Consider the following 13,840-nt stretch of genomic DNA (forward strand, 5'->3'; position numbering starts at 1 on the left):
CCAAACAATAATTAATTGAATTATGCCAAATGTCCTTATAATACTCCACTACCATATATGATAAACAAAAGTGTAATTATGATCCAAGCAAAAAGCTAAAGAAAAGCAAGGTCAGATGAACCTGATATTCAACTGCTATACTTTTAAGCTTTTAATCTTATGTTTAACAGGTTTTCTCATTCTATAGCTTGCTTAGCTGTTGAACTTGCACTTCCCTACAATTTTGGCTTGAGTAGTCTTTCTTTAAAAAAAAAAAAAAAAAATCTCTTCACAGTGAAAGAAATTATGGTCTAAATCACAAAGATGACAAGAAACCTTAGCAATTTAAATAGACAAGCCTTGAAATAATATTGTGATCAAAGTATCAAGCAGCCTAATAAAACCCAGGTGGCTCAGGCTTATCATATATGGTACTCATTACCACAATTGCACTATTTAATCTACTTCCTGGTGTCAACAAAAACTTTCTGTTATTAATCCCCCCCAGTTATGGATCTGCTTAAGTTACTGCAGTTTTCTGATAAGACAACTCTTTGTCCAAAAAAATTTAAAAAGAGACAGCAGTCTCATTTTAAATGTTTTAGAACTGGAACCATGGTTGGTTCCACAGAACCACAGAAACCACGGTGGCTTTGTATTATTAGTCATCTATATAAGTATATGTTAATTCCTAAGTAGGTACCAGATGACTCATAACTAACTATAAGAGCTCACATGTTTACATCAAAAAGGTAACCATACAGACATAAAAAGAACTGTTTACAAGTTATAAACCTCAGATTCAAATAAGAGATTTATCCACTTACATAGGCACACAGGTTAGATCTACCAGTCAGTTCCTCTCACCCATACAAAACCTCTCCATCATTCACATGGTTCTCTGTTGCTTATAACTTGTAAGATTTTGAAGCTGTTTTCTTATCTACAGGTCTTACTTTTTTCAAAAGTACTTAAATGTTTCTCAGGAAACATGTCTTATAGCATAATTTGTTTCTAAAAAAATTCCATTTAGGTACAGTAAACATTCTAGGATTATTACATCTACCTCAACAGTGGTACCAAACACCAAAGCAGCAAAAAGATTACATCCAAAGATAAAGAATAAGAAAAGGGTAGCATGAGCACAGTTACAGTCCCTGGATTTCCTAGTTGCTCTCAACCACAGGTGCACACCAGGACATCCAAAAGGTGAACTGTGAGAGCTGCACGTGGTGCACAACTCCAGTTTACAGACAGCTAGTTGCACTGGTTACAAAGGAAAACCACTAACTGCTCAGTGTTTCATGAGTGGCACCCAGCGTTCACACAGATTCCTTACAACTAACTGATCCATTTCCTTTCCATGTTCTCTTGTCTTTCATTCCGCTTGTGCAGATGGCAGTTACAGCAGATTGGAAACATCGCACAATATACCACTTAACAATGCTGTGTACTCAGTAAAGAAGGAAATTCACATGACAGTCTTTATCACTCCTGTCTGTTTAAGTCATCTGCAAAGAAGCAATGTATTCTAGAAAGTTTTCCTGTGTCAGTCAACACTGATTTCCTAAGTCAAATTAAACTATCTATTCAACCTATTGTTTGTAACTGCATTCAGTGGCATTTCATAAGAACACATTTGCGTCCCTTAATCTACCCAGATTAATCTATACTTACTTTCTTCATTCCATGTAACAAAATATTAGAAGTTGTACTTTCAGTATTTAAATGGGTTTCCAGTGTCCGAGCTGAGTGGATATATCAAACCACCATTAACTTTCTGTTGACCTGAAGATTAGAATTGTCCTTTATTTTTATTTAATACCGAGTATACGAACACAAACTTGGGAAACTCTGATGTTCAGTGTTAAATTCAACAATCATTTGATTCCAGTAGTGTTAACATTAACTGATAACACCAAGAAGTAAACTTTTAAGTAAATACATCATGCTTACAAGTCACAATTGCAGGCACCTATATCATTCATTCATAGTAATTTTGACAAAATACTCAGATTACTGACAACACTCCCAAATTGCAGCGGGTTACACATTTCATTTTGGGGTTTCTAGTTCTGAATTTGCCACTAATTTTAGAGTTGGGTCTGAGTGTCAGTTTCTCATCTGTTAAAAGAATTACAAAAGTTCCTGTTGTGATCCACTCTGCAAATGGGAAAACTGAGGCTAGAGAGACCCATGACTTCAATTAGTAGTAAGCCAGAACTTTACCAAAACTTTAGCCAGAACTCAGTCTAAATGTCCTTCTTTTTATGCCCTTTTATCCCCTTTTATCCCCAAACAAAGAAAAAAAGTTTGCAAGATCTGTCTATAAATGATTTTAGGAATTCTCAACTAAGACTATAATGGTATTTATGTGTGCACACATCATTTCCACATATGTGAAACTGGCTACATAATTTTTTACCAGGCTCCCAACAGGACAAACAGACAATTCGAAAGAAATTCAAGCCTGGATTCTGACAAAACAACATAGTCTCACTGTTATGTCAAATATCTCCTAAAGGAGCACAGAAACAACCCAGATACGGCTTACAGCGATCTTAATATTTCACATTATGTCCACACCATCCCATTCCTCCTGTGATCATCACAGAAAATGGTTAATTCTCTTCATAAAGCCTTTCACTCTCTTCTAGTACTAAATTTTTTTAGTGTTTTGTCTTAACTTACTATATTTTCAGGACAGGAGTGGTGATGGGAGTGATAGGAGAAGAAGAAATTTTAAAACTAAGGAGAAGTAACTCACATTACCAAAGGAGTCTCGGTAACAGACTTTTAAAACCACATACATTTATTTATAGATTAAAATTATTGACAGAAAAACTTTCATCTAAAATCTTGGGAGTCACTACTGAGATTTAAAATATATATATATATATTTCCACTATGAAAGTAAAAAATACATGATGACTTATACATTTTGAGGAACAAAATTACTGTAACAAAGCAACAGAATCTCTGAGTTGCAAACTTGGGGATGTACAGATTTGCAGATACATACTTGTAAACCCAAGTCATTCTCCAACTACACAAAAATATCTTCTGGATACTTTCACCTGAATAGTAACATAATCTAGACTTTATACTAATAATCCAATTCCCTAAAATAACGTGCTAACAAATCTTCCCATGCTTCAAGTCAAACATACTGCTTAGAATAGTTAAATTCTTTAAACAATGATCACTTCAGAAAACATCCTTAGCAGAAGTACACAACAGCCAGCGGACCTGCCTGGCACATAGTTCCCAACGCAATACTGATTTGATGAATGAATAACAAAGGGATAAAGACATATAAAGGAGAAGGTAAAGTGAGAGCAGAGGAGCCTGGAAGCCCCAGGGGCTTGCGGACGCGGCTGCTGCTGCCTGCTGGGTTCTCCTCGGCAGGCTGCTGCAAGCCCAAAGAGCCCCACCTACGCCTCTGTGCTGCCGGACTCCCACAGCCACTGCTGCTAGTGGAGGGGTCCTGCCATCAAAAACTTCCTCTTTGAGGTCAGCACTGTCCAATTCTACAAAACAGGCATTTGACAGATATATTTCTGCAAAGACCACTGGAATAATTTTGTGATCTTCTCACCAATCAAGCAGGGAAGAAAGGTTGTCTATACGGTATAATAAAATGTCTGTAGGTTCGACATTAGAGAAAACAAAGGGTGAATGTGTCTGGGAGTGAGGGTAGTGGGGAAATGTAGGGTTGCATTATAAACTTATACTATTATGGTTACTTACGCCAAAATAAAGATTACCTTTGTTTTCAAATATATCAGAAAGCATCTAAAATGCACTCAGTGAAAATTACTACTTTAAAAAAAAAAGCAGCAGCAAATAACCCTCAAGGTGGGAATAGATAAAGGTAGGAAAACACCACTCTGAAAGTGGTAATAACGTAAGTCATGAAGAGTAAAAGTTTCAAGGTGTATGAAAATTATGAAAATTTCACCTACACAGATAAACGTAAAACAGAGCACGGCATGATGACGATACCACTCTTCTGATATAAAGGGCAGTTTGGAAAACTCAGCATTAGCACCAAAACATCAAATCTAATTATAATTAATCTATCATTCTATAAAACTTGCAAATCAGGCATAATATATTTAATTGGGGCCAGAAGCTAGTTAGCACTTCTGGGCAAGATAGGAAGCAAGCCTGAACTGTGTTGCTTAGGATAATTTTTGGAAAAATAGAAAGAGCAAGGATCTTTGGTTACACACTGTAACTGTAGATTTTTGACATTTTAATTAGTGCCCAAACAGTTCATTTTTAATGGTTACTACCTTAAAGTTCAGTAATAAATTCAAATATCTATACCTAAAGTTGCTGGGTTCAAAAGTAAGACAATTCTTATTTAATTAAAATGTAAACCACTGGGAATAGTAATTTAAGGATTACACTTTTAGACTTGGGAAACTTAGGAATTTTAAATACTATTTAAGTACTGTATCCACCTGTAATTTTCAAATCTTAAAGTATTACTTTAAGTCTGCACAAAATTTGAACACGTTTTACTTGGCTCCTTTCCAAACCATAGCACTTACACTTTAGGGACCAAGGGAGGGTATAGTGTAAAGCACTTTAATTTCTTTAAGCAGAAAAATCTTTTACCTTGACCACATTTTCAATAGTATATATCCTTCCATACGTAAGAGTTCCTCAACTCATTTAAAAGGGAAAAAAACCTAAATTTTGAAACATTAAACAAATGAACAAAATTTCGTCAAACTTTTAAAATGAAGCTAGACTTTATCCTCTTATATTTAATATCTTGAAATGTCCAAACGAAAAGAACAAAAAGGGCATAAAAACACTGGAATTGAGGCTTCATATCTGGATTGTATGGCTCATATTCTAATCACTTTAGTAAACCAAAGACTAAACCTATAAAGTAAGATTCTCAAGTTAGTTTCAAATCACAAACCATAGGCTTTCTGAGCAATCAAATTAATTTAAGCAAGCAATAACCTAAAGTTCATTGCCCTGAAGATTCAGTGATAAGCCATTAAATGTGAATGGTTTAACATTTTCAAAATACTACCATGAATAACAACAAAGAGATGAGTACCCAGGAGAATTATATCATAATTCAGTGTATAGATTCTCTCTAGTTACCTACCTATACCTAGTTTCATTTAAAATGAAACATACATGAAATGTTTTTATTAAATATTTAAAATTCATTAAATAGCATATTTAAACATTTATTATTTTAAACAGAGCTAAGTGCAGCATGGGTCCCAGATTTCTATAAACATGGCACGAAATTATCATCAGGCATCCTTTACGTATCAGAAGAGTCTAGATGTCAAAAACAGCTTCTATACCTGGATATAGAATCAGCAACAAAATTTGAAAAATATTGTCAAGCAACATAACTGTCACTGAACAATAAAGATGCCAAGCTGAATACTTACTAAATAATTTGTTCCTTATTTCTAGAGATGCTTGTGTTATTTATGAGGGCCCAGAAATGTCAATAATTAGAACAAATTCACAAGACATTAACTTCCTTAAAAATTACTTAAAATACAAGCAACACCCATCTACAAAATCAAACTTCACCTCTCCTGTTAAGTCATCCCCCAAAAGGAATTAGTAGCTCATATCTGAGTGTTCCCATCACTTTTTGTCGTTCCTCACTCTAGACTCATCAATTCTGTTTCACAATTCTTTACATATTTCTCTCCCACTTAAAATCTTTCAAAGCAGTAACCAGGATTTCCTATCTTTGGATCTTTTCCACCAACCATTCAATGTAATTTGCTCAATAAATGCTGAAATGAATTACTAAGAGCTAATTTTTTTCCTGAGATATTTGAAACATTTTATACCTCTTAATGATTTGAGGTCACGAAGTAAACATGCTCCTACTTCTCCAATAAGTTTCAAAACACCCTCCAAAACTGTCTGTATATATTTCCCAGATCTGCACCAAGGAAAGCTCCTTAGGAAAAATGCAGTAAAAGAAATAGGGTTTCTTAAAAAATGAATCTGTCGAACAGATCACAATGATCACTGATTATTCACACAGACAGAAGATAATACAAAATAATAAATATCAGTCTTGTCACACAATGTCCCCATCTTATTTAAAAAAAAAAAAAAAAAGATGAAAGTTTTTTTCTACCCTGACTCAACTCTTCCCTGAACTCAAAAGCAATACAAAGCCAAAACAGTAATTATGGAGGACGTTTCAAGCAGTTTTGCCCTGGGTGTGGGCTGCAGGCAAACTAAGAAGAAAGAGAAGGAAGGTGAGAGTTCAGGAAGCAAGTGATTAAACAGAGATTTTCTCCAATGCAAACTATGGTTTAGTTATGTGGAAAGTGTTGCAAATAATGTAGTTAGACAAAACCTACTCTCTCTGAACCCAGTGGTACAAAAATATTACCTATGCAGTGAAAAATTATTCCCAATGCATTTTACTGTAATTACATTTTTGCCAATTCCTATTTAGCCTTTGAAAAGTCTGTTTAATACTCTACACCACTGCTTTTCTTTTGGAGGCTAATGATAACAAAATAATTATGTGTAACAGTCTAAAGCAATATTTCTTGCTCTAACACCAAACATGAGTAATAAAAAATAATTTTCAAGTACCTGAAAATGAACAAAAAAGCCATAAGCTATCTGTGTGTATATAATATCACGTCAATGTGTGGAATTACTTCAGAAATTATGCAGGCTGCACATGTTCATACTATCTGAGTAAATTAGGCATCATTTCATTCCCCTAACTGCATTTTAGTAGTACAACACAGTCTTCATGCTTTGCTTTTGAAAGAAACTTATTTGAAGTCCAAGGATCATCCTTTGGACTTAAAGAGAGCAAAATAAAAAATCTGTCCACTCCAAATATGAAAATTATGGATTTGGCTCTGAAGCAGAAAAAAAGTAAGCTTCTTATATCACCTGCAATATTAAACTGATTTAGTCGGCTGAAAAACAAGACAGTGAGTTATTGGATCTGTGTTTAATTCAGTGCACTTTATAACATATTTAAGGAATTCGGTTGTATAAAACAGTATCTGAATCTTATCAGATGAAAATATTTTTCCCTTTTAGCAAGCCTCGGGTTGCATGTCTAAGAAAACAAATTAGTCTCCAGTTCTCCTAAGCTTGATAATAGTGCCCCCTAATGGGAATTTTAATATGAGCCTTTCCACTCAATTTTTAAAAAGCTTATGTTCTCTGGTGAGAGTGAGTTACCTCACTTTTAACTAGAAAGTTAATCCTGTAATATAAAAGTATATCAAGATTTAAGCCACTTAAAGGAAAAGTTATCACATGTGAAAAAAAAAAGGTGAATTCATGGAAAGAAACAAAAAAGAAAAACTTCATGCCACAAGTTTTCTTGGTTTTGAATCATGCTACTTTAACATAATCCAAGGTGGCATTAATCTCATAATCTCATAAAGAAATTATCCTTCAGCTATGTTTCTAGTACTCAATAAGTGAGCAATTAATATGTGCTAAAAGATAGTACACAGTCAGGAAAAAACTAGTTCAGAACTAAAGTCACTCAGCATCACACAGATCTCTACAGAGCTGAGGTTCCCACCCAAGTTTTCTGGCCTCATACCATTCATTACCTTTCCATAATACCGGCATACCCTGCTTTTGGAAGTTCACAGTTCCAGACAGTACACCACTGCACTTTTACAAAAGACTGAATGAAAGAAATCCAAAGAGAATTTCCACTTTTACAGAAAATGGCGAAAAGTGAAAACAACTTTCAGTATTTGTTTCGCAGTGAACTGTTAGAGGCAGCATACAAGGCAAGCAGTGAGAGTGGCCCCGCCAATCCTCCCCAAGCACCAAGTCGCCATGGCTTAGAACTGTGTGAGCATCTGTGCTTCATCTTCATTTATTCTGTGTATCCATTAGCAAGGATACAGATCAGAAAAGCCTTTTCTGATACAGGTATCAGAAAAGCCTAAGAGAAGTTATTTTTGGGGTCTGGGAATGCTCAAAATTTTTTCCATATAAATTAATGGTAACTGCTTCTTCGTTTTGTGACAAATGTTTCACAGAAACACTCCACTTTCGTGGAAACCTGTACCTGATTCACAAGTCTACAACCGTGAACTGAATGTCTTTCTTCCCAGTATCTATACACAGTTCCCCTAAACACCAAGAGCTCGGTATGGCGGGGGGAGTACTCTGCGTTAAAATAAAGGAAACACTACATTTTCTGATACTTTCCAGATGCACAAACAAATACCTAATAATATCAACGTTTGTTTGTTTTATTTTTTTAACGTTTATTTATTTTTTGAGAGACAGAGCATGAGCTGGGAAGGGGACAGAGAGAGGTGGGGAGTCACAGATTCCAAAGCAGGCTCCAGGCTCCGAGCTGTCAGCACAGAGCCCGACACAGGGCTTGAACCCATGAACCATGAGATCATGACCTGAGCTGAAGTCAGCCACCTAACCAACTGAGCCACCCAGGCACCCCATCAACGTTTTTATTACAGTGCTCATAATACATTCTAGACTTAAGAGTCAATGTTAAGAGCAGTATCTAGAAGGAATAAGCAACAAAAAAAAGTCATCTATTTATGATGAAAAGAGAGTACTATTTACTACCTTATTCTTTAACCTTATGACAGAAAAAAATAACAAAAAAGTATGTGTGTATATGTATGTGTGTATATATGTATACATATACATATGTATGAATATATGCGACTATATATTCATATATGATGCACATGTGTGTGTATATGTACATATATACACACGTATATGAATGACTATATATTTGTGTGTGTGTGTGTGTGTGTATGAAGGAAGTGGTCAGACTTTCTTAAGGGGCCAAACAGTTTAAAAAAAAATTCAGGTTTGGTGCCCATATGGTCTCTGTCACAACTACGCCACTGTAGCAGGAACACAGCCACAGAAGAAAATACATAAATGAATGGGCATGGCAGTGTTCCAATAAAACTTTACATGCAAAAGCAGGCCCACAGATTGTAGCTTGCCAGCCCCTAATTTAAAACATTTCACATTAGACCACAGATTAAAACTCTCCACTTTACATAAGGCACCAAATAAAAACACAGAAACAAACACCTAAGCAACTCAAAATATGTAACCATTAAAATTATGAAATATTTTGTGAGTACTTTACTTCCAAAGGGTGAAGGACAGAAGAAAAGATCTTTCCCTAGATATTAGTTTTAGTAGGCAAAAAATAACAACAACAGAAGCAAAACAATGGATGTTTAGAAAGATTTAAAGATTTAAAATAATCAATACTCAGGACAATTCTATTCCAAGACACATCCATATAATGAAAAAACTTAGCTTGTATCTAGGTATGATAAAAATCTAATGGTGACTACATACTAATGCGTATTCAGAAAATTAAATGAATTATGTGAGAGAACCTAAAATTCAAGACTGCCTATACAAGGCTAGGCAGAAATATAAAGTATTATCTTAAGACTTTTCGTACATATAAGAAAAATGGCAAATCCTACCAGCTTCTAAAGATAAATCAAGAAAAACAAATTTAATTGTTTTATCCAAAAAGCAGATTTCAGACATAAAGTAATGATGCTCCCCACTCTACACCCTTTTAATCACTGGCTTCCACTTCACTAAGTGTCCAAAAGCAACAACATATAGCAGGAAAATCATGAGACTTGGAACCAGACAGCCAAAGATTTCAATCCCTATTCTATAAATTCCCAGTTAAATGATTTTGGACAAGTTCTTTGTCTTACTGAGCATCAGTTTCCTAATTTAGAAAAGGAGACTGATAAAACCTTCAAATGTGCAGAGTAACAACTAATTACAAGCAATGTACATACAGTACACAGCACACAATTCCCAACAAATTTTTTATTATTTGACGCTAAATTGAAATTTCTTATCTCCAGGTTGTTAACATAACTTTTAATGAGCTTCTTAAAGTACATATTAATGAAATAGCATATTGGTCAATTACCTGAAAGCCCATAAGAGAAGTCAGCATCCAATGATCAAGATCTAAAATTAATAACATATTTTGCTTTGTTCATCTACCATAATTGCCCTGATTATTCCTTGCACATAAAACTGAGAATTTTATAAGACAAAATAAATTACCTGAGAAAACTATGTGACAATATAAACTCTGCAGGAATGGATTCTATTCCCAATTGTGCCACTAACACAGTAACTCGAGTATGTCACTTCAAGTGAACCTCTCAGACTCCTCACTTGCAAACCAAAAAAAACTATGTTAACAATCCTTTTGTCTTCTCCCGTGGTCTTCCAGCTCTAAAAGAGTTATTATTGTAGGAGAGCCTGGGTGACTCAGTTAGTTAAACATCCAACTCTTGATCTTAATTCAGGCCACGATCTCATGGTTCATGGGTTCAAGCCCCAAATCGGGCTCCATAATGACAACTCAGAGTCTGCTTGGGATTCTCTCCCTCCTCTCTCTCTGCCCCTCCCTGGAGTTTGCATGCACGTGCATTCTCTCTCTCTCTCTCTCTCTAAATAAATAAATAAACATAATTAAAAATAAAAAAATAAAAAGTTATGACTGCAATGTAATTAAGCACCCTCCAGATATGCTGGTAAAGAGAGGAACTGAGATATCTACTACTGCAGAGAATCTCCAACCGTAATCCAGTATTTTATAGTAGTTCAGATGAAACACGGAAAGGTCAGTCAGCTTTAAAAAAAAAAAAAAAAAAAAAAAAAAGACACATACTGCACAAATACTCAAGTGCCTAGAATAAAATAGCCTTGGTTGGTTTCTAAAGGTATTACTTTAATGAAAAAAAGGATTTTTGTCGACCAAATTGCAATATCAAGGTACTAACCTTAGCAAGGTTATATTTGGTGTCTATTAATATCTTCAAGGTACCATGAGTATGTGAAATGTTACATAACATTTTATCCAAGTGAAAAGTCATCAGTTTAAAGTTACATAGAAAAAAATGACAAAAAGGAAATTTTTTAAAAATTTCACAACAGCATCAAAATGAATAAAAACAATTGGGAATAACTTGTACACTGATAACTATAAAACAGTTGGAAGAAAGTTAAGACAATACAAATAAATGGAAAGGCATTTATTCATAGCTAGGAAGATTTAATATTGTTAAAATGTACTACTCAAACTGACCTACAGATTCAATGTAATCCCTACCAAAATCCCAATGGTATTTTTATGGAAATAGGAAAAAAAATACTAAAATTCATATGAAATTTCAAAGGACCTTAAATAGCCAAAATCTTGAGAAAGAAAAACAAAGCTGGATGCCTCACACACCTTGATTTCAAAACATATTACAAAGCAACAGTAATCAAAGCAGAATGGTACTAGCATAAAATTCCTAGAAGACAATATAAGGAAGGAGCTTCCTAACATTGGTCTTGACAATAATCTCTTGGATGTTATACCAAAAGTACCAGCAACAAAAGCAAAAACAGACAATATGGATTACATCAAACTAAAAAGCTTCAGCAAAGGAAACAAATCAATGGAGTGAAAAAGTAAAAAGTAACCTATGATATGGAAGAAAATGTCTGCAAATCATACATATGATAAGGGGTTAATATCCAGAATATACAAAGAACTTCTTCAACTGAACAACAATCCTTAAAAATGGACAACATACCTTAATAGACATTTCTTCAAAGAATACATACAGACAATAAGCATATAAAAGATACTCAACATCGCTATAAAGGAAATGAAAATCAAAACCACAATATCACCTCACATCTGTTAGTACAGTTGCTATCACTATCAAAAAAATAAATAACCAGAAAATAACAAATGTTGGTGAGAATGTGAAGACGTTGCAACCCCTGCAAACTATTGGTGGAGAATGTAAACTGGTGTCACCACTTAAAAGGCAGTATGGAAGTTCCTCAAAAAATTAAATATAGAATTAATATATGATCCACCAAATCCCACTTCTGGGAATATATCCAAGAGAACTGAAAACAAGACCCTGAAGAGATAGCTGAGCATTATTCAAAAAAGTCAAGACGCAGAAACAATCTATTTATCAACAGTTGAATGGATAAGGAAAAAGTGGTATTACATACAATAGAATATTACTCAGCCTTAAAAAATGATATCCTGTCATATGCTATAACATGCACGAACCTGGAGAACATTAAGTTATGTGAGATAAATCAGTCTCAAAAAAGCCAAAAGACAAATACTGCCAATTTCACTTATATGAGATATAAAGAAGTCAAACTCTCAGAAACAGAAAGAAGGATGGTTGCCAGAGGCTGGCAAAGGGGGAAAGAGCAATTGGTCAACAAATATAGAGTTTTAGTTTTTCCAAGATGAAAAAGTTCTACAGATCTGTTCCATGACACCTGCGCATAGTTAACACTCTATATACTCAAAATGGTAACTTTTACTACTTGTTCTTACCATAATAAAAAAAAGTTATGTAGAAAATGATCCCTGAGTGTTGAGACAAGTGAGAAATTACTTTCAACTAGATTTTTTTTTTAATCTTTCAGGTTATTGACCTTGGCCTTTGGTGTAAGTTTTATCTACTACTGGCTTTTGCTAACAAAGCTATTATACCTGTAGCACCAAAAAAAAACCCAAAAAACTCCTGAAGTGCTTAAGGAGTATCTTCTTTCTGAAATAGATAGCTAAGTTCATCTTCTCAAACATTAAATCAAAATACTACAGAAGAAAATGGATACTGGACACATAATGATGATCCTTGCCCTTCACGATGTAAGTTATTTGCAAGCTGATTTCATAATGGGAAAGTTTAACAACAACACAGTTTCTACCCAAATTACTAAAATCGGAATCTCAAATTACAAATAAGGCCGAACTAATGAATCTTTTGATATAAATCCTCATTTCAAAGAATTTGCATAATCTGTTAATGTTTATTTATTTTTGAGTGAGAAAAAGCATGAGTGGGGGACGGGCAGAGGGAGAGGGAGACACAGAATCCGAAGCAGGCTCCAGGCTCCGAGCTGTCAGCACAGAGACCAATTCGGGGCTCGAACCATGAGATCATGACCTGAGCAGAAGTTGAATGCTTAACCGACTGAGCCACCCAGGTGCCCCAAATTTGCCTAATTTTTTCAAGAAACTCTGAAGTCAAGTGAACTAGACTGGCCTGATAGACTCCCAGTAAGAGATAATGAAAGGTTATGATGAGAAATGTGTTAAAAATCATTTGTGTGCACTGCAAAGATTTTTGAAATGAGTACCCTTACCTTCATCAAAGTCAGCATCATCTTCTGTGTGTTGAGGGAAAGGAAAGCAGTTGGTAATTTCAAGACGATCTTCTACAACCAAGCCCAAAAGCACTCCCTGAACCACTTCAGTTCCTTGTCCTTCTTCTTGATAATGTTTGATTATTTTTAATACCACCTATAAGAAAATACAGAAGTGAGCTGAAAAATCATCCTTACAGGAGCACCTGGGTGGCTTAGTCGGTTAAGCATCCGACTTCGGCTCAGGTCATGATCTCACGGTCCGTGAGTTCTAACCCCGCATCGGGCTCGGTGCTGCTAGCTCAGAGCCTGGAGCCTGCTTCAGACTCTGTGTCTCCCTCTCTCTGCCCCTCCCCTGTTCATGCCCTGTCTCTCTCTGTCTCAAAAATTAAAAAACATTAAAAAACTTTTTTCAAAAATCATCCTTACAGTTTTTATTTCCTTTATTTCAAGGTAAAAAAAATGAACCATACAAGTAGGTTTGCAAAAAACACAGAATTATATAATAGAACCAATTTTCTTACAAATCAATTCTTACTCTGACACAAATAATAAGCTCACATAATCTAAACGTACATACACCTGAAACTCCTGGAGTCTGAAGACATGTCCAAAATGTCCATTTTTGACTTCA

The 13,840-nt window shown here is 34.9% G+C and overlaps 1 protein-coding gene across 1 annotated transcript in view; it reads right to left on the reverse strand.

Moving 5' to 3' along the window:
• EIF3H (eukaryotic translation initiation factor 3 subunit H) overlaps positions 1-13,840 on the reverse strand; it is a 98,650-nt gene that overhangs the window by 63,011 nt on the left and 21,799 nt on the right. Inside the window, exon 2 of the mRNA XM_047074124.1 lies at positions 13,207-13,363. Within this exon, the coding sequence (XP_046930080.1) occupies positions 13,207-13,363 (157 nt within the window). The remainder of the gene's footprint in view (positions 1-13,206; positions 13,364-13,840) is intronic.

The sequence above is a fragment of the Lynx rufus genome, unplaced genomic scaffold (assembly GCF_022079265.1).
Source record: "Lynx rufus isolate CCGP_SWC_20201006 ecotype Redwood Valley unplaced genomic scaffold, mLynRuf1.p SCAF_12, whole genome shotgun sequence".
NCBI lineage: Eukaryota > Metazoa > Chordata > Mammalia > Carnivora > Felidae > Lynx > Lynx rufus.